Raw genomic sequence first — 22260 nt, forward strand, 5'->3', positions numbered from 1 at the left:
TGTGATGCTAAATTTCTCCAAATCTGTTTCCATGAACAAAAAACAAACAAAAAAACTCAACTACATCTTGGATGGCCTGAGAGAGAGTAAATTTTCAGTAAATTTTCATTTTTGGGTGAACAATTTTTCTGAAGTCACATATAATACTTTATGGGAGTTAAAAATGCATTCTAAATTTCATAATTAAGTAAGTTAACGTTAACCTCTGCAAAAGTAAACACTGTAAACAAATTCAAGCATAAATATGTGAATATTTGGGATCAGGACAGCTGTGAGTGGGAGTGATGGGAAGCGCTATCTGAACGACAGCTTCAGCAGTTTGTTGACAGACAGTGTGAGTGTTTGTGTTGGCGCAGGAGTCGCCTCATTGCAGCCGGGATCGAAAGACCAAAACAAAAGACAATTGACTCAGATGTACACGGAGAACTGCAGCAGACTAAGATATGAGAAGGTGATGAGGCACTTGTTTTTATGTTGGTTTGTCTCCACTCAGTGAAATGCTAATTCACAGACAGAGAAGCACAGATGGCCACAGCACATGTGAAATGTACAGCTTTTATGACACACTCTCAGTCTCCTTATAAACATTCCCACACTAAGAAATAGAAGAAAACATACAGAGGGAGAAAAAGAAGGTGAAATCAAAATATCACAGTGGTATCTCAACGATTAGTTTTTTGGGACAATGTACTTTTAGTGTGAGGAATATTCAATTTATAGGCTATTTAACAGTTATGGTTACAATAATTTTGCTGGCAAAATTATATTAAGAAATGTCATAATATGACATTTCTTAAGACTCTTTAAGTTAGAGCCAGTAAGTTTGATTCTTCTTCCTGAATCAGTTTAAACTGTCTGTTCCAAATGAATCGATACAAAATTTTGATTCCGGGAGCGAGTCATTACTCAAAAATGTTCATGAGTCCACATGGTATTTTTTTTAATATAATAAAATGTTTTCTAAAAAAAGAATATATAATTTGGATACCATGTTTTTTAGATATTAAAGTGTATGTACTATAATATGGGCATATATATAGAAAATATGGAGAAAAATATGAGAAAATCCTGTTGTTTATCAATTGTTATATTGTTTCAAATAAATCAAAATATTTGTTGGTCATTTAGTGAAAAACTACAGAAAAGATAACTATTTTAATATAAGACCCTATATTAGGGTTATATTTTCAAAAAGAATCAACCTTTTTTTTGCCAAATCACCCTGCCCTGTAAGTAAAAAAACTTGTTATAAAGGAATTCATATCAGTACCATGGCATTAGCATCTCATACCATCATCATGTACCATGGTAACACCGCAGTGTTTATTGGTAAGAAAGCGTTCCCATCTGCTGAGGAACCAGAGAAAGTCCAGAAATCTTCCATTGATCAACATCTCAAATATTTGTGAGACACAAACTCTCTCTTTTCTGTTTTAATGACTCACTCAAACTGCACCATAACAATAAGCCCATATAAGGAGTCTGAGTAAAGTGGGGCACAACATCTGTAGCTCATCTGGAGAGATAGGTCATTTACTCAGTGGTCCAGTGACATTATGCAAACGTTTTCTTCTCCTGAAAGTTTCATTCAAACCTTAGCTTAGAAGGATTCCTCAGCTTATAAATGAAAGGATGAGTGTGGCATTGTGGGTACTCACAGGATGTAGGCAATGACCCCGATAGACCAGCAGTCCACAGCTTTACTGTACGGCTTCTGAGCGAGAACTTCTGGAGCTGAGAGGAGAGAAAGAATCAGATCAGATCACTCACTCAGACAAATCATATCACTCCTGTCTGCAACTGAGTTTCTGTCTTTTAAGACAGTCTTGCAACTATATCAAATTAATGACTTGAACATGTTTTTGTTAGTATATATATGAGTGCAGGTGTCTGGGAAAGCACAGACAACCATAGAAATCATGAAGGGCACTCAATTTACCATCTTTTTGAGACACACACCTTCACGCACACTCACATACTCATAATCCTGTTATTCTCCACAGGAGGTTGAGGCTCCTGGGTCCTTCTAAATTTATTCTATTATTCTCCATTTTCTGCCTCTAGACATTTTCTTCCTCCCTTCAGGAAACAAGCTTTCACTCACGACACAAAAGCTTTGGTTCTGTGGTTTTGGGCTTCAACTTATCCTCGAGTCGCCTATTGCTTGTGCGTGCCGGACTAGACTGTTGCTCATGAAAGCTGCGTTTCGAAAAGCCCTTGAAATGAAACAGGCACATTTCCATCAGAAATGATCGAAACTCTGTGACCTTTAAACAACAGCTCTTAAAAACACACAGGAAGCAGTGATGAGAAAGACACTTTTAACCTGTAGCTTGCTAGTCTACAAGCGATGCATAATTCATAAAGTACTTCAACTAAAACGAAGCTACTCTTTGAAAAAATGAGCTACATTGAAGCTATTTACCAGGGCAATATATTCGAAAAAAAGAAAAAACATCTGAAACAAAGTACAAGAATCTCAATTAGGGTTGTGTTACGTATTAAATATTTATAGTACATTTACTGTTATTTAGCTGGTATTTGATTCATTTCTGTGAATCAGTTCAAAATGTTTCACTGAATCAAAACTCTGATTCAGTCCACTGTGTGACTTAATATAATGTACTAGTCAAATATATCTGCTGTATAGCAGCTATATCTGATACTGTACCACTGAAAGGATGAACTCCCAATTAGGATGACTACAATAAACAAACACATAATGATAAAATAATGTACCAACTTGATAAAACAAACAAAACTGTGAAAACCTATTGATGGACAGAAATATTAAATATTTATCAATATTAATATCTCACAATTCTGACCCAAAAAAATATAAGGTAATTGCCTTTTTTTCTCGCAATTGTGAGTTCATGTCTCAAAATTCTGTCTTTTCTTAGATCTGCAAGTTTATATTTCACAATTCTGCCTTTATATTCTGAAGTCTGAATTGATAGAAAAAATTGTGAGAATTGTGAGATTAAAAATCTATTATTTTTTTGTTGTTGTTGTTGTTATTAATTTTATCCCGTGGCTATTATATTTCTTCCTATGAGGAAAAACTGTGACTGATCTGCTACTCATTACAAAATGTTGTTTGTAACGGTGAAAGTTACAGCTCAGTTTTAGTCCTGCTAATTAGAAAGTATCATGGCTACAAGCACACAAACACATGCATACCGCATTAGGTCATATGGGCGTCTTTTACAGTTTAATTGAGTATATTCAAACAAAACCTGCTTCAGTTCATCTCCCTATGAAAACTAAATAGTTCATTCCTGTCTCAGGACTGCAGGAATGGAAGTTTTCCAAGACAGGCTATTTTGAGGCTATGATCAATATAATCCCATCATCACATCTGAAGTGTCTACTAAAGAGATGTGTGTGCATGAGAGAGAGACGGTGAAGCAAAAATAGGGAGAAAGATGAGGAACGAAAGGATAGAAAAAGATGACAGCGGTTGATCCTTAAATTTGATTTGGAGAGCTTGGTGTGAGATTGTTACCATTTAAAGACAAAAAGAGGGCATTCCAGACGTACACACTCATACAAACACACACTGAATGCATGCCTGCGTACTGCTCTCATTGAGCTCGTGTTTCCATTGAGGAGAAAGCTCTCGCACAGCAGCGTCTGACCCCGGTCCAGGATGCAACTGGTTGAAGACTCGTTTTATTGCCGCCACAGTGCCGTTTAAACACAGTTACCATGGAAACTTGGCCACAAAGACTGCCTTAAACACACATGCATGAAGAGGCATGTAGGGAACTCAACACTACTGAGACTCAAACCCTGGTGACTTTATTCTGGTTTAGTTACGCTGTGTGATGGACCTACAAGAGGAGATATTTCGACCATATGACTCTTACATGATCTTATTCATTTTAATTTTACAGTTACTACACTTATAAGTTAAATAAATGAGTTTCTGCCATTTCTTAAGCTTGTTTAATGGTTTCATTTCTTAACATTACTATTATTATTGCATTAACAATGAACAATTCTTTTATGGCATTTATTAATCTTGGTTGTCCATTTTACAGAATTTCTTCAGTGTTTCACTAAATTAACACAGTTAATGTATTATGAACAAACATTAGTTTAACCCAGATTAACAAATCCTGTAAAATAGTTAACTAATGTTAACAAACTCCTTATTGTAAAATGTTACCGATATACTGTTATTATTATTATACTATATGTTATGTTTTTGTACATTTACCATGGTAATACTTGATATATGGATAGTCCTTTCATTCAGTCCTTTTGCATTAATTAAAATTCCATGGTATTACCATCTGATACCACCTATTGTTATTTTAGTATTAAGTATATTTTAGTATATTAATAAGAATAATATTTATTAATATTTTGCATTAGCTTTGACTTTGTTTTCATTTTTAGTGTTTGTTGTTTAGTAGTTAGTAATAATTAGTAGTTTAATGTTTTTGTCATTGTTTTCCATTAGTTTTTTTTATTTGTGTTCTATTAGGCTTTTTTTTATTTCAATTTTAGTTTTAGTAGTTTTAGTATTTAAACTTATTTAGTTTTTCATCAAATATTTATTTAATATGAATATTAATTATACTTTATTTTAATATAATATTTATATTTTTTCATTTCAATATTTATATTTTATTTTAGCTTCAATTTCAATGAACAAAAGCAATTTTAATAAGCAAAATTCCTGACCACATAATATGAAAGTTACTTTTCTAATTAAAAATTTTCTAAACTGAAATATTGCATCCAGCTGTGTGTTTATTTCGCATGCAGCATCACATACAGCCATGTTGGCTCAGAGTGTTGCGGTTGCTCTAATGACAGGGGAAAAGCAGGCAACTCTGGGGCAGTTCTGTCAGTATGAGATAAGAATAAGCTTCAAGTGCAGATATAGGCTGCACAATTGAGCCGACATATGCATCCCATGCAATCACTCTTCAATAGCTAAAATATACACATTTGTAAATACAGTATATGAACATGCACATCTACAATAGACAAAATCATACATCTCAATCTCTCTTTCATATCTAAACTCTTACCCACGTATCCTGGCGTTCCGCAGGCTGTGGACATGACATCACCTGTCCCCTCCATCTTAGACAAACCGAAATCACTAATCATGATCTTTGAGCCATCTTGAGGGTTGAAATAGAGCAGATTCTCTGGCTGAAGAGAGAAAACGCACTCATATTGAAATCAAACATATCAAACCAGAGCAGAACTGTGAATGTGGGTGTGTTTCGCTCACTTTTAGATCTCTGTGTACGATGCCCATACTGTGGAGGTAGTTCACAGCATCTAGTACTTGTCTGATAAGCGTACTGGCGTCTTTCTCCGTGTAGAAACCTTTCTCCACGATCCGGTCGAACAACTCGCCTCCAGACACACTGCAAATAGACAGAAAGTGAGAGAGAGACCACAACAAAGAGCAGAGAGACCACTAAAAAACAAATTCCGTATTAATATATAAATTTAAATGTTTAGTTACAAATCAAAATACTAGCAGAAATGTGTGTCCTAATATACAGCACAATTACAGGGCTGTAATTGATGTGAACTCCCCTGTAGGGGGTGCTGCATGTCGACTCAGATCAGACAAGCCACCACAGTGCAACTGATCTGAAAACAGGGGGGAAAAAGACTATGTCGTCCCTGTAAGTGCAGAGACCATGCCATCACACAAAGGAGCCTCGGCAAAGAACTCAATGACGTTTGGCCTCTTGATCTCCTAAGCCTGCATTAGCCAGTCATTTTTATGTAAATTCAAACTCTACTACATGCAATTAGGCAAATATGAGCTCAAAGCTGGGGAGTGCAGACATATGCAGCTTTTCAGAGCACATTAATGCTCATTAAAGTCAGAGGCTGGACTTGGTGTGGTCTGAGCAGGGGTTGTTTTCAAACTACTAAGACTATAGCGCCCCCTTTTGGATGGAGATGCAATCGCTTTCGTTCGTAGTCTTTATAATGATTCTCAAAAAATGGATGCATTGCCCATTGATGCATGTTCACACGCGAAATATGCATTAAATAACTCTTAAGAGTTTTGTGCAGCCTAATTTATCTTTTGTTTTGATCTATGTAGGCCACAGTTGAAGCAAACATTTATGTGCAAAATTGCCCATGAAAAGCAATTTCTGTTGAAAATCAAGTTGATCTACCCATAAGAAATGGATCCTTAAGGTAGCAAATGCACATTTGCACCTTTTCAAGTTTATACTGGATGAAGCAGCAGTTTTGTAAAACATTTTGAATACATTCTTAAAAATAAAAGTTCTTTATTGGCATTGATGGTTATATAAAGAACTTCCCATTGGACAAAAAGGTTCTTTATAATGACAAAAGGTTCTTCAGACTATTACAAATTTTTCCCTACTGGAACCTTTATTTTTTAAGAGTGTATGTAGGATCATTTCTTCTTTTTACAAAGTACTACTGCTGCCAATCTTACAATTTACAATATATACTCCTCCAACGCACACTGCTTATTTCATTTCCAAGCCTTATTGACTCCTGCCAGTGTAAGTTATGATTATATGGACCTTTGCAGGGAAGGAAACCATAGAGACCTTTTGGACATTAATTGAACACTCCTTCTCTACGTCCACATGGTGCACTATTTCAGTTGTAGTCAATGGATTTACAGTGCTCTCTGTTGCAGTGTGCAGACGCCCTTAGTCCGTCCCTTTCTCTCTGTCCTCATCTAGTCCTCATTTTTCTCGTTCCACTGCCATAAATCGTGTCATACTGCAGTAGTGCCTGAGGATCTAACATGCATGAAGAAAACAGTCCATATCTGATTGAATCACACTTGCACACACACTTGCGTGAAGAGTGAATTATGAAGAGTTTCTAAACGGCATCTGTGAGATCATACAGAAAGCAGATTGGTACTGTTTAAATATTCATCTCAACACCATATGCCAAAATGTTCTTCATGTTTCTCTCAGTAACACACACACACACACACACACACACACACACGGCACAACCTATTAACAGGGAAAAGAGGGGCAGGCTCCCGGCCAACTATCAAATTAACACTCAGGAATTCAAATTCTAATGCGGTTTCCAGGGGCGAAATGAGGACGGAAAATAAATGTTTGTTTCCTCTAATCTGCCTAACTTCCCTCTCGTCTCCGCATCATCAGCATTTAAAGTTGAAATGAAATCAGAATTGACCCCGTTTATGCTGTTGTCTTCGTAATCTCTCATGAAAATGTAATAACAGGCTCCATCCCTGAACCGAATTTCCTTTCGGCTGACGTCAGCAACCCCTCCCCTGCAACCACCTGTCATAGAAACCACTTTACACGATCATGTCAATTCCCAATGGATAAAGTACTGTTGTCCACGCACTCACTTTTCCCATCTACATATATGGACACAATCATTTGAGTTTTTGAATATACAACCCACAGGGAAGCAACATCATAAATGACCTCTATGTAAAGATTATTCCAGAATCAATACAAGTTACCGTAAGTTAATCTACATCTTAATGTTGATCAGCACAAGAAAATTATTTGGATATATGCCTCTTTTACTCAATAAAAAAAATCTATTATTAACCATTTCTGTGTCAAGTTATATCTAATTTAACTGTTACCATGACAATGTAACACCTAAAATGACTATAAAATAATTAAATAATGTTTTTACAGCTCAAATAGTTTCAACAACAATTAATTTATAACTTGGAAATATACTACTTTTCAAAAAAAGCTTATGTTCACCATGGCTTCATTTATTTAATCAGAAATACATTAAAAACAGTATTAATGCCAAATATTATTGTTATTATAATTTCAAATAACTGTTTTCTAATTGTATTTATTTTAAAATGTAATTTATTCCTGGGACACAGAACTGAATTTTCAGCATCATTACGCCAGTCTTCAGTGTTACATGATCCTTTAAAAATCATTCTAATATGCTGATTTGCTGCTCAAAAACCATTTCTGATTACTGTCAATGCTGAAAAAAGTTTTGCTTTAGTGCAGTTTTTGTGGAAACTGGTACTTTTTGGATTAAAATAAATCTCACAAGAGATCTTTTGCAACATTATACGTCTTTACTGACACTTTTGATGCATCCTTGGTGAATGAAAGTAATAATTTAAAAAAATCACATTATAGAAAACTGTCAATGCCATTTCACTGGCTAACACACATTGCTAATAACAAAATTTAACATGCTCTGAAAATACACACACTGCTCTGATGCAGTAAATCGTCTTTCAGGCCATATTTATTTAATAGCGAGAGAGGGCTTATTTTTCTCTTTAAATGCATATGATACACACACTACATGCTCCCCTTACATTAAGGTGTGTGTGTGTGTATGATTGCAGTGCTGGACAGACATGCACATTCTGCTACCCATCACCGATGTTACGCAACGCTTCTACGTCAGCATACAGCAGTGCTCAGCCAACTCACCAGACTGCCACCCTCTCTCTTCCTCTCTGTCCAGATCGACATTCTTCATCTTCCAGTTCGCCGTGATCTGGGTCGTGGCCCACCGTGCCATCCTTTTTTCTTATTGCTTTACAGATTAATTTTTGTGCATTCATGTGTCAGAACATTAAGCTCATCGAAACAGAGCTGAAGTCAAGGACGGTACAGAAGTCACTTTAATACTTGAGCAAGAGGTCAGACTGTCAACTGCTGTTTAATCAAAGAGTAAAAACACAAAATACAGCGTTTTTAAGCGCAGAAATGTCTGAGGATTACATAAAGATGAGCAACAGAACTGTTCTTATATGTCTGTCAAGGTTTCTTGTGGAAATTTAGTTTTACATGATCACTTTCCGCCCTCTCTCTGACCCTTAGAATCAAACAGGCCTTTTTCGTTGCTGTACTTTTAAGACTTCAATATGTAAATGACCTCTGTTATGATGGGCTAACCTCTTCGCATGTGAAATGAGCTAGCGACGCCCCCGCTGGGTTGCTGAATACTGATAAGGAGATGACGATGTGGGCGGTAATATGTTAAAGTCATAGTTCACTCAATTCTGAAATAGCTGAAAATCATGGACCACAGACACCATCAAAAGTGACAGTAAAGACATTTATGATATTTCAAAAGAGTTCTGTTCCAAATAAATGAAATATGTATTCATCAAAGAATCCTGAAAAAATAGTATCATGGTTTCCACAACATCTTACCAACCCCAAATGTTTGTACATACACAAGCAAATAACTGGGAATTTGTTTGTTAAAATGTCCACAGAATGAACAGGAAGACATGAGCGCAATGCATTGTGGGTAACTGTGTAAGCGTCGAACATACTCACAGCTGCATTATTAGATAGAGGTGATTGGAGCTTTCATAGATGTCCTCCAGCGCCACTATGTTCTCATGCTTAATTCTGCAAAACAAAATGCATAAAGCTCATTTAAATGCACAATTTTAATATCAGATATGTATTCATATCAGACACATATAACAATGTTTATCTTTTCATCTGAATGTAAACATGGCATAAAAATTGTGTTTTTGTGAATATTTATGTATACTGTATTCAGTACTGTATACTGTATACTGTAAAAGTTAAAATTGATGAATTGCAAAAAAAAAAAGCACATTCAAATATAAAAATTCATTAATTATTATTATAAAAGGAAGACAATTTTGTGTAAAACTGATAAAATTGGCAAAAATACATCTAACTTATATATGTACGTATATATTACAAAACTTTGTGAAGGCAGGATCAGCTGTAATTGCAACTTTAAGAATATTAACGTCTATTTTTTGTGCATATGTTTGCTGCAATCTGGCTTGCATTGCCTCGGGGTTTGTTTGGGAAGTTAATTTAAGGGAGTGGAACATTCTGGATCTTCTCATAAGCATATGAATACTTCAGTGGTGCACATTTCCATAAGCCCATAAAATGTACAATAAACACTGCCATGTTTTATGCTATGAACTTGCATGCACTAGCATGTACGCTTTTATCACTGAAATTAACATTCACTACACACATATTTGTACATGTATTTCAATTTAATTTACATTTGTATGTATATACAGTATATTGTCATATGCCAAAACAAATGACTAAATGGCTTTTGAAGATTCTAAAGCATTTAGATGCACAGCTAGTCTAATTGTTGTCATCTAATGGATGCTGTTAGGGTGCCTGCTTTAAAAAGTGGCTTTTTCATCTCTGTCATATCAACTGGCAATATTTTTTTGTTTTGTTTTTCTTCTCCTCTCCTTCCCTGCAGTTAACATCTCTCTCTCCTCTCGCCATGGTAACACAGTCACGGCGGCTGTGTGTATACACATTAGCGTTGCATTTTAAGTGAATTCTGATCAGCGAGTCCAACTGGCACATGATAACAGGCCAGGCAATGACGCAAGTGAGTGGACAATAACAAGACGCACGCGCGCACACAAGCTCATAATGGACATCGACAAGTACAGAAAATACATTTGTTTTTTTCTCCCCCCCCCCCCACCTCAGTTTCCTATAATTAACTCTCTTTGTTCATCCATATGTTCAGAAAGGTTGATCCCTACAGGTAAGGGGCAATCATCTCAAAAACGGTCCTTTCATTGGTGCTCACCGCTGTCTGAGCCCAGATAAAACAGAAAAAGGTTTCGGTTCACAGAAATGCACAATAAAAGACTGCAGTAAAACGCCTCCAAGCAGTCAGCAGGCATTTGATTTTTGTCAGAAATGCTCCTTGTATTGTAGTTTAATATATAAAAGGGTTACTGAGGTATGGATAAATCTGAGAGCAAGTGATTCATTTAGTGGTTTCGTCGAGTGGTTTCATATCGATTCACGATTCAATGAACTGGGAGTCACCTCTGAAGCAGCATATTAAAACGTTAGCTTTGGAAGCAAATGAATAAACAAAGAAAAGCTCTGCTTTTTCTTCTTAAACAAAACCTGTAGGTTGATTCGCCCTTTGACGTATTGATTTTTCAAAACTGATTATGGAAAACCCGTCTGCTGGAGGATTACAAAGCTATTCACTGGCTTAATATCCCTCTTTCATGCGTTCGCTGCTTCTTCCCTCTGTCTGTTTCTCTCTCTCTTTCTCCTTCAGCAGTGAGTGGGCAGAAGCTGTAGCACGACTCATTCGCTGCCTCTGAAACCATCTTCTCTTTTGATTCAAGAGGAAAAAGCACTAAGGAATAGGGGTGAAAGCAGAACGAGGAACAAAAAAAAAACACTCTCTTTTTCCATTATTTCACAAAAAACATTGCTGAGTGCCAATAAAAAGAAATCATTTAACAATAAAAAGGTAGAATGACTAGCTATTTACTGCTGAAAGCTGCGTCTGGCTTTCTTTTGTGCCAGGTGCTTTTAAGTAATAAGTGATTCACTTCAGCATTCACATTATCTGATGTGAAGTGAGATTCGTTCTCATTAAAGAAAATACACAAATGAGATCCATTCTTAAAGGCAAAGTTCACCCAAAAATGAAAATTCTGTCATCATTTACTCGCCCTCCACTTGTCATTTTTGGACAAACTATACTTTTAATGTCTCAATTGCTTCTCCAAGACAGAAATGAGATTAAATGGAGAGCAAATAGAGGTTTACATATGAAGATGTACTGTATATATACTATCAGTGCTACTCAAGTGGGTCAAAACGCACTCTAAAATTCAGCTAATTGCAATTAATGTAATTTTTTAAAACAATTTTCAATTAACATGCAATTAAGTGTCTGAAAACATTACATTGAGTTAGCAAATAAATATATTCTAAAGTATATTATTTAATATTAAATAATAAAAATCTTAATAAAAGAATGCTAAAGTGTACTTTTTCACAATGTTATATACTTTGTTATACAATGTCAGAAATTGTATGAAAATGATCTCTTTTGTTAAAAATTTTAGGAGAAACTTCTGAGACGAAGCTAATATTTAAAGAAAACAAGTAATAACAGCTATCTCTTCCATGTAAATCTTATTTTTTGTCCTGACCAATGACAAGTGATGCTGTGCTGGCTAGCCCCTCCCACCTTGAAATCGCATTCATCCATAATCCTAATATTTCTTGACTAAGACTATTGCCTTATGCAGCATTTTCACTTCTAGTGCGGACTAAAACATTTACGACTGGAAACTTCACATCATGCCTGATTAGAACTCAATTATGTCTCATGAGCTATGAAAGAGGAGCCTTTGAGCAATAAAATTTCCCTCTGGGTTAGCGAGTCCCATGTCTGGATAAATTATATTGATTTAAGTATTTAAACATAACATTAGTCTGTCGGGCAGCATGACTCTGAGGCATGCTGGGAGTGTACGTTAGCGATTCTCTGCGGGTATTGCGAAGATTAAACTCTAACCTATGAGGGCATCTCATTATCTCATTTGTAGATGTGAAGGAAATATCTTTAACATATGCAGGCAAGACAAACAGACAATGAAGAAACGAACACGCTCTCGTTCGTTGGCTCGTGTGTGTGCTCGCTCTATCTAATTACAGGCCTATGGCATCACCCAGGAGATGGCAGTCAAACTGTCAATCATTTGGTTACTATGATATGAGATGAGGGAGACCAAGACTTGAAGGACAAAACTGTGTGTCCGATCTCCAGGGTACGATCGCTGTGACAACAGAAGCCCATGTCAAAATCAGAGGCAGCCTTTCCTGATGAGTCTCAGGGGAAACGCCCGTCACACACCATATGTCACCAAACACCGAACACACCTGCTTTCATTTGCACCGACGGTGGGAAAATACCTGAGAAATGTGTTAAGCTTGTTGCTTGTATGTGAGAGGTTGGTTTGCTTTGCTTTCTTTGAGCTAGAGAGGGCAAATTAACAGTTGTGAAGTGATAAAATTAAGAAATAAAGAGAATATTATACGCAGAGACATCTAACGCTCGGACATACTCTCTAATGTATTTGTAATATGTACTTTTAATCGGCCATGCACTAATTTAGCTTATATCAAAATGTTCTTTTGGATTGCATTTTAAAAAAAGCATGTCAAGATAAAGTGAAGTGACTTTAACATAACATTAAAAACTATAAAATCATATTTACAAAAATAATTGGACTTTAGTTTTTAATTTATGTAAATATAACCAATTTAAATATCTGCACAAAGGTAAAGCTGATATTGTGTCCATTCCAAGTCAGCGAAGAACACTTCATGAATATCAATTAGGACGAGGGACTGAAAAGTGTAAAACTGCCTGGCAATGTCAACGCTAGCTCATTAATATTCATGAGCTCACTGATTCCCAAAAATGACATCACAACCAGAGCTGCTTAACATTTTTGTGGAAATACTTTGTGATACATTTTTTATGATTTCTGCATAGAAATATTATAATTGTATTTACTGTCACTTATGATCAATTTAATGCATCCTAGCTTTTTTAAATTTGTAATTTAAAAAAACATGCTGACGACAAACCTTTGAAAGGCAGTGTGTGATTGGACTAAAATTGGTTGAAATTATAATTTTTTTTTTTTTTTTTTTACGTAATATTGGATTTATTCCAAAAATTATATCAAAATATTAATAAATTTAATGCATCCTTGCTGAATAAAAGTACTAATTTCTTAAAAAAAAAAAAAATCTTACAGACCCCAAACCCTTGAAAGGCAGTGTGTGATTGCACTGAAATCGGTTGAAATTACAAAATCTATTTATTCCAAAAATATCTACTCTACTCATGTTTATCGTTGTGCAGACTATCTTTTAATACTAATAGGAAGCAAACAGTATATACTGTGCGTTCAGTATGCAGTAAGCACGCACTTATTTTCCATTCCAAATACAGTCAAAGCCTCTGTCCACACTCACGGACACGGTTCGCACGTGTGCGGCTTCATGGAGAGAGAACATCTGTGGGAGCTTCCCTGCAGTAATTGGACGAGGGCACCGGAGTTACCAAGGTAACCGGAGGTCAAACCTCAGGCAAACAAGCTCCTATCAACTGGCAAACTGAGAGAATGAGTGTGGAAGAGAAGGGTGATGCTGTTGCCATGGGTACAGGTGTGGTACGGGAAATGGAACTCACTTGCGTAGAACGGCAATCTCATTCTCGATGCTGCTCTCCTTCCCCTTCAGCGCTTTTTTAGGGATGCACTTCACAGCGAACATCTTTCCCGTGGACCTCTCCTCTGCCAGGACCACCTCTGAGAATGCACCCCTTTAAAAGAGAGAGAGCAAAGAGGATTTATGGCTTCATTTATGATAGAAGAGCTGGGAAATACTGACAGTGTTAGTTGGATGCTACTGGTTAATGCATGCAGCAGAATGGAAGCAATTGATACAGTCAAAAAATGAAATATTAGTATTAACGTGGTCCAAAAAACAAGACAACACTATGGTAATCTTTTAAATATCATGTAATATTATGTACTATACTGTGTTTTAGAATATGAGGTTACTATCCAAAACTTTAACAGTAATTTTATACAAATTTAGACAAATGCAGAATTTATTTTTACTGTTTTTAGTATTTTCATTGGTCCGAGACTTCTGGACCGCAGTGTTTTCATAATGAAGTCAAGTCACCTTAATTTATTTAGCGTTTCACACAATACAGATCTGAATTACAGGTGTTTCAAATCAGCATTACAGCATTAAACAGGAAAACGTGAAACAAATTCAAGTTCTGCTGTAAAGCAGCACTAAAAAAAAACTATAGTGTCATTATTTTATAAGTCAGTTCAGTGTTGGTTCAGTTCAATAACTGTGTAAAATTAATCAATTATGAAACAAGTTCAATTTAGCTATAAGCATCTCTCTAGAAGACAATAATGTCATTATTCTGCCTGAGTCATTTCAGTGTTGATTCAGTTCATTTTAATAATGTGTTAATGTTGTAAAATTAATTAATTATGAAATACATTCAATTCAGCTATTCTGATTCCTTCCTAATTGACATTTTGCAACATCAGCATGTTATAACTGAATTGAATCAACAATGAACAGACTCGCTGAGTGTTGCAAAATTGTGAAACAAATTCGATTCAGTGATAAACATCTGTACAGAAGACAACATTATCGCTATTCAGTGAGTCAGTTCAATGTTGATTCAGTGTTAATTTGTTCAAAACTGACAAATTATGCAACATTGACATGACAACTGGATTCAGCTGTAAGTAGCTCTACAGAAGACAGTAGTGTCGTTATTAAGCTTGAGTCAGTTTTATGTTGATTCAGTTCAATTCAGTAATTCAATTCCGTTCAATTCAGTAACAATGTTACAAAATTAGTTTATGAAAGAAATTTGATTTGGCTATAAAGCAGCTCTATAGAAGACAATAGCATAGTTATTCAGCTCAGTTCAAGTCAGTTAAATTTTTGTTCTTATGCAATAGTGTCACTGCAGTCAAAACAATAATATTGCTGAATATTAAGTGTCTTTTAAACCCCAACTAAGCAAGCCAAAAGAGATGCTGGCAAGGATCCCAAACAAAGGATCCTAATTTTTCTCTAAAAATTTGAGAAAAAAAACCTTGGGAGAAACCAGGCTCAGTAGGAAGGCCGGTTCCCTATCTGTCGGTCACTACGAGTTATGTCGTGACGACATAGGGGATTTACTTGAGAGCCCCAATCATCTCTGACTTAAGAGAAAACGCCAATAAATATTGGCTAGTGGATTTTGCATACCTGCGCCACTCCCCGTGCACACGGGTATAAATAGGCGGCAGGTGCATCCACTCATTAGATTTTTGCTTCGGAGCCGAGTGGATGAACGTGTTGATCTCCACAAAGAGCCATTCATCATCTGTCTGGAAGCTGTTCTGGTTGGCGTTATGATGCGAACAGCGGTGTCCCTGTCTGCAGTGATTCCCCTGGGCACTTCAACTAAAAGAGCAGATTTCCTAAAAGAGCAAATCATGGTCGGTTCGCGTCTTTTTAAAGACGCCGTTCCGGCCGTGTCCTCTTGGTTGCAGTCGTTTCCTATCCTCCGTCCACGGCCACGATCGTTGTCTTCAGTGTCTGGGCATCCAGCGCGCTGAAGCTGTGTTCATGGATGGTTTATGCGTTCGCTCTGAGCGTGTAACCATGGCAGCGCTGCGATCGCGCCTCTCTCTCCTCACGGGGATGGGAGGGGCTCCCTCTGTCACTACCCGTGCTGGCTTCTCTGCCACAAGCACAGAACCATCAGCTAGTGCTCTGGGCGATCTGAGGGTTACAGTGAGAGCCTTTCCGCCGGGCCAGTCCCCACGGACCTCTCACTCCTCCCGCAGCAGCTGTTCTGTGCGGCTCCCCGGTGATTCTGCTGTGCCGTCTCACGGCGTGCCCAGCGTTTCATTCGGTGCGCCGATAGAGGATCAGATGTCGATCGCAGCATCGGACCCAGAGTTGACGGCTGTGCTTTCCCGGGCCGCCGCGAGCATCGGGCTGGAGGCGTGCACACCTCCTAGTCCTGAACCTTCGCGGCAAGATGATTGGTTCCTCGGCACGGGCCCCTGCCCCGGTTCCTTTCTTCCCGGAAGTGCATGAGGAGCTGATGAAGTCGTGGATGGCCCCTTTTTACAGCCAGAAGCGGCTCGTCTGCCTCCCCCATCCTCGCTACCCTCGATGGCGGGGCAGCTAGGGGGTACGTTGACATTTCCCAGGGGGAGAGTGCGTTTGCGGTGCACTTGTGCCCGCAAAACGCCGCCACTTGGAGGAATCGTCTCGTCTCCCGTCCAAAGCCTGTAGGCTGACGGCCGCTCGTGGCCAAAGCTTACAGTGCTGCGGGCCAAGCTGCCTCTGCCCTCCATGCCATGGCTATCCTGCGCGTACACCAGCCAAGGCATTAAAATGCACGAGGGTAGTACCAACCCGAGGTTGATGCAGGAACTGCGCTCGGTGACTGACTGTGCCCTATGGGCGATGGCCGAGGGCCATCTATGGCTCAGCCTTGTTGAGAAGAGCGATGTCGACAGTGCGCTGCTCGCCGCTCTCGTCTCCCAGGCTGGACTGTTCGGCGACACTGTCGAGGACTGTGCCCAGCAGTTCTCGGCAGTACAGAAGCAGACTGAGGCCAATTGGGTAACAGGTAAGTAACACATCTTGCCCCGGCGTGATGCACCGCTCAGCCGCAGGGCAAGCCCCAGTCTGCTTGTCGCCGTGGGCGCCCTCCCGCATCCTCCAGAGCTGCTCCGCCCCGTGTTGAATCGTCCCATATGCCGGTGCGTCGAGCCTCTCGCAGGAGTGCGGCGCCCCCCGTGTCCCAGTCGGCCCCTAATCGCCCAGATAGGCGACAAAGCGGCCTTGACACGGGCAACCCAGTGATGTGGGAAGCTGCTCTTTCTCAGGAGATGGCAGGGACAGCACCGCTCCTTCCCCCGGAGGAGGGCCGGGTGGAAAATCTCTGGTTCTGTTCCCACATTGTCAAAAGAAAGAGCAATTTCCTTTTCCTCCGGGTTCACAGGGACCCAGTGCTTCAGCACTCAGCCAGTTGGGGCTTCGGGTCAACTGGGAAAAGAGCAAGCTCTCCCCTGTGCAGAGAATCTCTTTTCTCGGTGTGGAGTTAGACTCAGTGAGTATGACGGCGCGCCTCTCGGAGGACCGCACCCAGTCAGTGCTGAACTGCCTGAGTTCCTTCAGAGGCAGGACTGTGGTTCCGCTGAAACAGTTTCAGAGGCTCCTGGGGCATATGGCATCCGCAGCCGCAGTCACGCCGCTCGGGTTGCTTCATATGAGACCACTTCAGCACTGGTTGCACTCCCAAGTCACAAGGTGGGCATGGCGTCGCGGTACACTTTGTGTGAACATCACACAGTGTCGCCACTCATTCAGCCCTTCGGACCTTGCCTTTCTACGGGCCGGGGTGCCTCCAGTATGGGTTGGGGCGCTACATGCAACGGGCAGGCAGCCTCGGGGCCCTGGACAGGGCCTCGGCTGTTTTGACACATCAACTGCCTAGAGTTGTTGGCAGTGCATCTGGCCTTGCGGCAGTTCCGGCCACTGCTGCTCGGCAAGCACGTGTTGTTGGTCCGTACGGACAACACTGCGACTGTCTCGTACATCAACCGGTTGGGAGGTGTACGATCACGTCGCATGTCACAGCTCGCCCGCTATCTCCTCCTCTGGAGTCAGACGCAGCTCAAGTCGCTGTGTGCTGTCCATATTCCGGGGGAGCTCAATCGTGCAGCCGACACGCTCTCACGACAGCTCACGTTCCCCGGAGAATGGCGACTCCATCCCGAGATGATCCGGCTGATCTGTAGTCGATTCGGGGAAGCTCAGGTAGACCTGTTTGCTTCCTGCAAGTCCTCCCACTGCCAACTGTATTACTCCCTGACCGAGGCCCCCCTCGGCACGGATGCACTGGCACACAGGTGGCCTCGGGCTCCACGCAAGTATGCATTTCCCCCAGTGAGCCTGCTTGCACAGACACTCTGCAAGGTCAGGGAAGACGAGGAGCAGGTCCTGCTGGTTCCTGGTTTCCTGAACTCATACTCCTTGCGACAGCTCTTCCCTGGCGCATTCCTCTGAGGAAGGACCTCCTTTCACCCGCGGACAGACGCGGCAGACTTGAGCGGTCTCCCACGGACTGTGGTAGAGACCATCACTCAGGCTAGAGCTCCTTCAACAAGGCAAGCCTATGCACTGAAGTGGAGTCTGTTCGTGAACTGGTGTTCTTCTCGCCGAGAAGACCCCCGAAGATGCACGATTGGAGTAGTGCTTTCTTTCCTGCAAGAAAAGGGTGACAGCGTAGGCTGTCACCCTCCACCTTGAAGGTGTATGTGGCTGCTATTGCGGCCCATCACGATGCAGTGGACGGCCAGTCCCTGGGAAAGTACGATCTCGTCGTGAGGTTCCTGAGGGGTGCCAGGAGGTTGAATCCTCCTAGGCCACCCCTGATGCCCCCCTGGGATCTCTCTATTGTCCTGGCTGGGCTTCAGAGGGGTCCCTTTGAGCCGCTGGACTCAGTTGAGCTTAAGTTCCTGTCTGCTAAGACAGCGCTCCTGACCACTTCCATCAAGAGGGTCAGGGATCTCCAAGCATTTTCGGTGAGCGAAGAGTGCCTTGTGTTCGGGCCGGTCTACTCTCACGTTGTCCTGAGACCACGGCCTGGATACGTGCCTAAGGTTCCCACCACGCCCTTCCGCGATCAGGTGGTAAACCTGCAAGCACTGCCCTTGGAGGAGGCAGATCCAGCCTTGGCGTTGCTGTGTCCCGTAAGAGCATTGCGCATATACGTGGACCGCACCCAGAGCTTTAGAAGCTCTGAGCAGCTCTTTGTCTGCCACGGAGGTCAGCAGAAAGGGAAGGCTGTCTCCAAGCAGAGGTTGGCCCACTGGATAGTGGATGCCATCGCCTTGGTGTACCAATCCCAAGGCAAGCTGTGCCCCCTAGGGGTGAGGGCTCACTCCACACGTAGTGTTGTCTCCTCCTATGCGTTGGCGCACGGCGCCTCTCTGCCAGACATCTGTAGAGCTGCGGGCTGGGCGACACCGAACACCTTCGCGAGATTCTACAATCTCCGCATCGAGCCAGTTTCTTCCCGTGTGTTGGGTAACAGGTAAGTGGCGGGAAGAGCTGGCCGGTGTCACGCTTGCTGCGCCATTCCCCCTCACTCGGGGATACGAGCGCCGTTTTCCTCCTCCAGTTCAGTTCCCCGGACGGCGAACCCTGGTGGAGTTCCTCCAGCACCCCCGGCAGTCAGACTGGGCGGAGCAGTCTGACGCCAGGCCCAGTACTTGTGTTAGCTCGCCCGGGTCTCCGGTCAGCCCCTGTACTGGGCTAGGTGTCCGTATGGCTTGATTCCCTTCGGGTAATCCCATATGTGTATTCTACCACGGTAAGGTTTCCCTCACGGTAAACCCATGTCTTCCCTTTGACAGAGCCCTCTGTCAGGCCCTGCGGGCAGCTCTCCTCCCTACCCCTAGGTAGGATCTGCCCCAGGGTCCAGCCGTATGTAGTACTGCCCCAGGCCTGGGTCAGTCCATATCAGTGTCTCCACATGTTACCTCCCTTCGGGCAGGATGTGGCCTCCGTAGCGCCCTTCTCTGGAAGGCTCGCTTCCCCGTCGTTACTGCCAAGCTGTAACAACAAATAGGAAAGACTTGAAGCTATCTTTCATTGAAGGTCGAAATCCCTTCCGACTTCTGTGGGGAAAGGAACAGCGGCTTGGCTATCTCCAGCAGCGATGTACTCAGTGGTCCCTGCGGGCACCAAGGTTAGCGAATTTGCAATGGGGCGTTGGGAAGGTTGCGACCTTTCGCATGGCATTTGTCTCTCACGCGCTCGCTTGTCAGCATCTGCATGCCACAAGGTTGTGACGGGGTTCAGGTTGTGGCGCTTTCTATAGGACCCCTATGTCGTCACGACATAACTCGTAGTGACCGACAGATAGGGAACGTCTTGGTTACATACGTAACCCTCGTTCCCTGATGGAGGGAACGGAGACGTTATGTCCCCATGCCACAATCTCGAACCATCGCTGGTTGCCAGGGACTCGTTCTCGGCTCCTCAGCGTAAAACCTAATGAGTGGATGCACCTGCCGCCTATTTATACCCGTGTGCACGGGGAGTGGCGCAGGTATGCAAAATCCACTAGCCAATATTCATTGGCGTTTTCTCTTAAGTCAGAGATGATTGGGGCTCCCAGGTAAATCCCCTATGTCGTCACGACATAACGTCTCCGTTCCCTCCATCAGAGAACGAGGGTTACGTACGTAACCGAGACGTTCTCCTCTGGCCTAAGTGAACAAACATGATTTATAACTCCAGGCTGCATAGTGAAACTGTGTTTGTTGATTAAATCCTAACATTTAACATTTCCAAGTATATGTGCATGAGTGTGCATTTGAAGAGTTCATTTGCAAAAACAGATAACTCCGTTTTTAACAATTCTCAGAAATCATGTTTTTTCATTGTGCATTCCAATTAATCTCAATCAAACTGCAGTTGGGTTATTTTGACTAGGTTAAGAAATAACTAAAAAAAAACAGCTAACACAATAAAACATGATAGCATAATAAATATGTTTTTTGAAAATTAAAAAAAAAACCCAGAGTTATCTGTTTTTGCAAATAAACTCTTCATTTATTCATACATCATGTATATTTCAGATGATGGCATGTTTAATGTGCTGCACATGCTGTCATTTAGCAGGAGATGAATTAAGGCTACAGAACACACTCACTAACACAAATGAAAGTGGCTCACTGTCCAGTCAGTCTCTAAAGCACTGAGTGTGATTAAGTAGTTTACAGGCATCAGCATCTACACACGGGTGCTAAAAGCCTTCTGTTGTCCTCTCTGCTCTCATACACTATTCAACAGTGACTCCACAAACACACATATTTACGAACTAGATTTGCATTTCCCGAAGGAAACACCAGTGCTTGCAAGGCATAAGCAGAGTGGTGTTAAAGTTTTCTGTAAGTTCGGTAAAGTTATTGCCAGTGCCCTTGAGCAAGGAACTTAACCTCAGGTTACTCCAGGAGGCCTAAACCTGGAACAAGTGTACTGAATAATGATTACTTGCATAATCATTGCATATTTTTTATTTCAACTGAAGTTCAACAGAAATTTATTACTACTTAATATTAATATTGCAATGCGACAAAAGTAACAACAGATCTTTTTTTCTGCATTATCATAAGAGTGAAACGGATTACTGTAAAATAAAAATATGTAGTGTTAAAAATTTTCAAAGATGTAGTCTTTCTGCATCCATTTCTTTACAATTTTTTAACTTTTTTAGCATATTTTAATTAATTTAGTATAATACTGCCTTTTATTAATTAATTATGAAATTTACTAGCCATTTCTGTGTATTTTCAGAGCGATAAATTGAGCACAATAAAATCAATAACATGTATTTAGAAAATAGGTGAGTGAATTTTCATTTCATGCAGACTAACAGTTTCATGAAATCTGACATGATGATCATATTTGAAATGCTTGAATCAATTTAATAACAAGAAGTGCAAGAGCTGCATTGCAAGCACTGTAACGAGTCAGTCAAATCAATTTACTCAGCGACCATCTAACATATTTTAGCTATTTTCTAGGTAATGAACATATAAATAAAGCTCTATATTTGAATGAGGAAAAATCTTGAAACTGTTTGTCAAGAATGTTCTTCAATAACATTTCAATTCCGCATTAAAATCTGACAACAATAAGATCATAAATGTAGCTTCTTTAGCTCAAATCTCACTAAAACTGTATTTATCAGGCTGGTGCAGGACAGTTTTGTCTGCAGGGGAAATATTACAACATGGCCACAGTTCAAAAACCCAAACCTGTTTGCACCTGATCATTATATAAAAAAATTCAAGTTAACAACGTGATC

The 22260-nt window shown here is 40.6% G+C and overlaps 1 protein-coding gene across 1 annotated transcript in view; it reads right to left on the reverse strand.

Moving 5' to 3' along the window:
• Positions 1–22260, reverse strand: part of camk1da (calcium/calmodulin-dependent protein kinase 1Da) — a 74175-nt gene that overhangs the window by 9965 nt on the left and 41950 nt on the right. The window contains exons 2-6 of the mRNA XM_058772491.1: positions 14023–14154; positions 9309–9383; positions 5258–5396; positions 5049–5175; positions 1659–1734 (exon numbers count right to left, since the gene is read on the reverse strand). Of these exons, the coding sequence (XP_058628474.1) occupies positions 1659–1734; positions 5049–5175; positions 5258–5396; positions 9309–9383; positions 14023–14154 (549 nt within the window). The remainder of the gene's footprint in view (positions 1–1658; positions 1735–5048; positions 5176–5257; positions 5397–9308; positions 9384–14022; positions 14155–22260) is intronic.

Source organism: Onychostoma macrolepis, chromosome 04 (assembly GCF_012432095.1).
Source record: "Onychostoma macrolepis isolate SWU-2019 chromosome 04, ASM1243209v1, whole genome shotgun sequence".
Taxonomy (NCBI): Eukaryota; Metazoa; Chordata; class Actinopteri; order Cypriniformes; family Cyprinidae; genus Onychostoma; species Onychostoma macrolepis.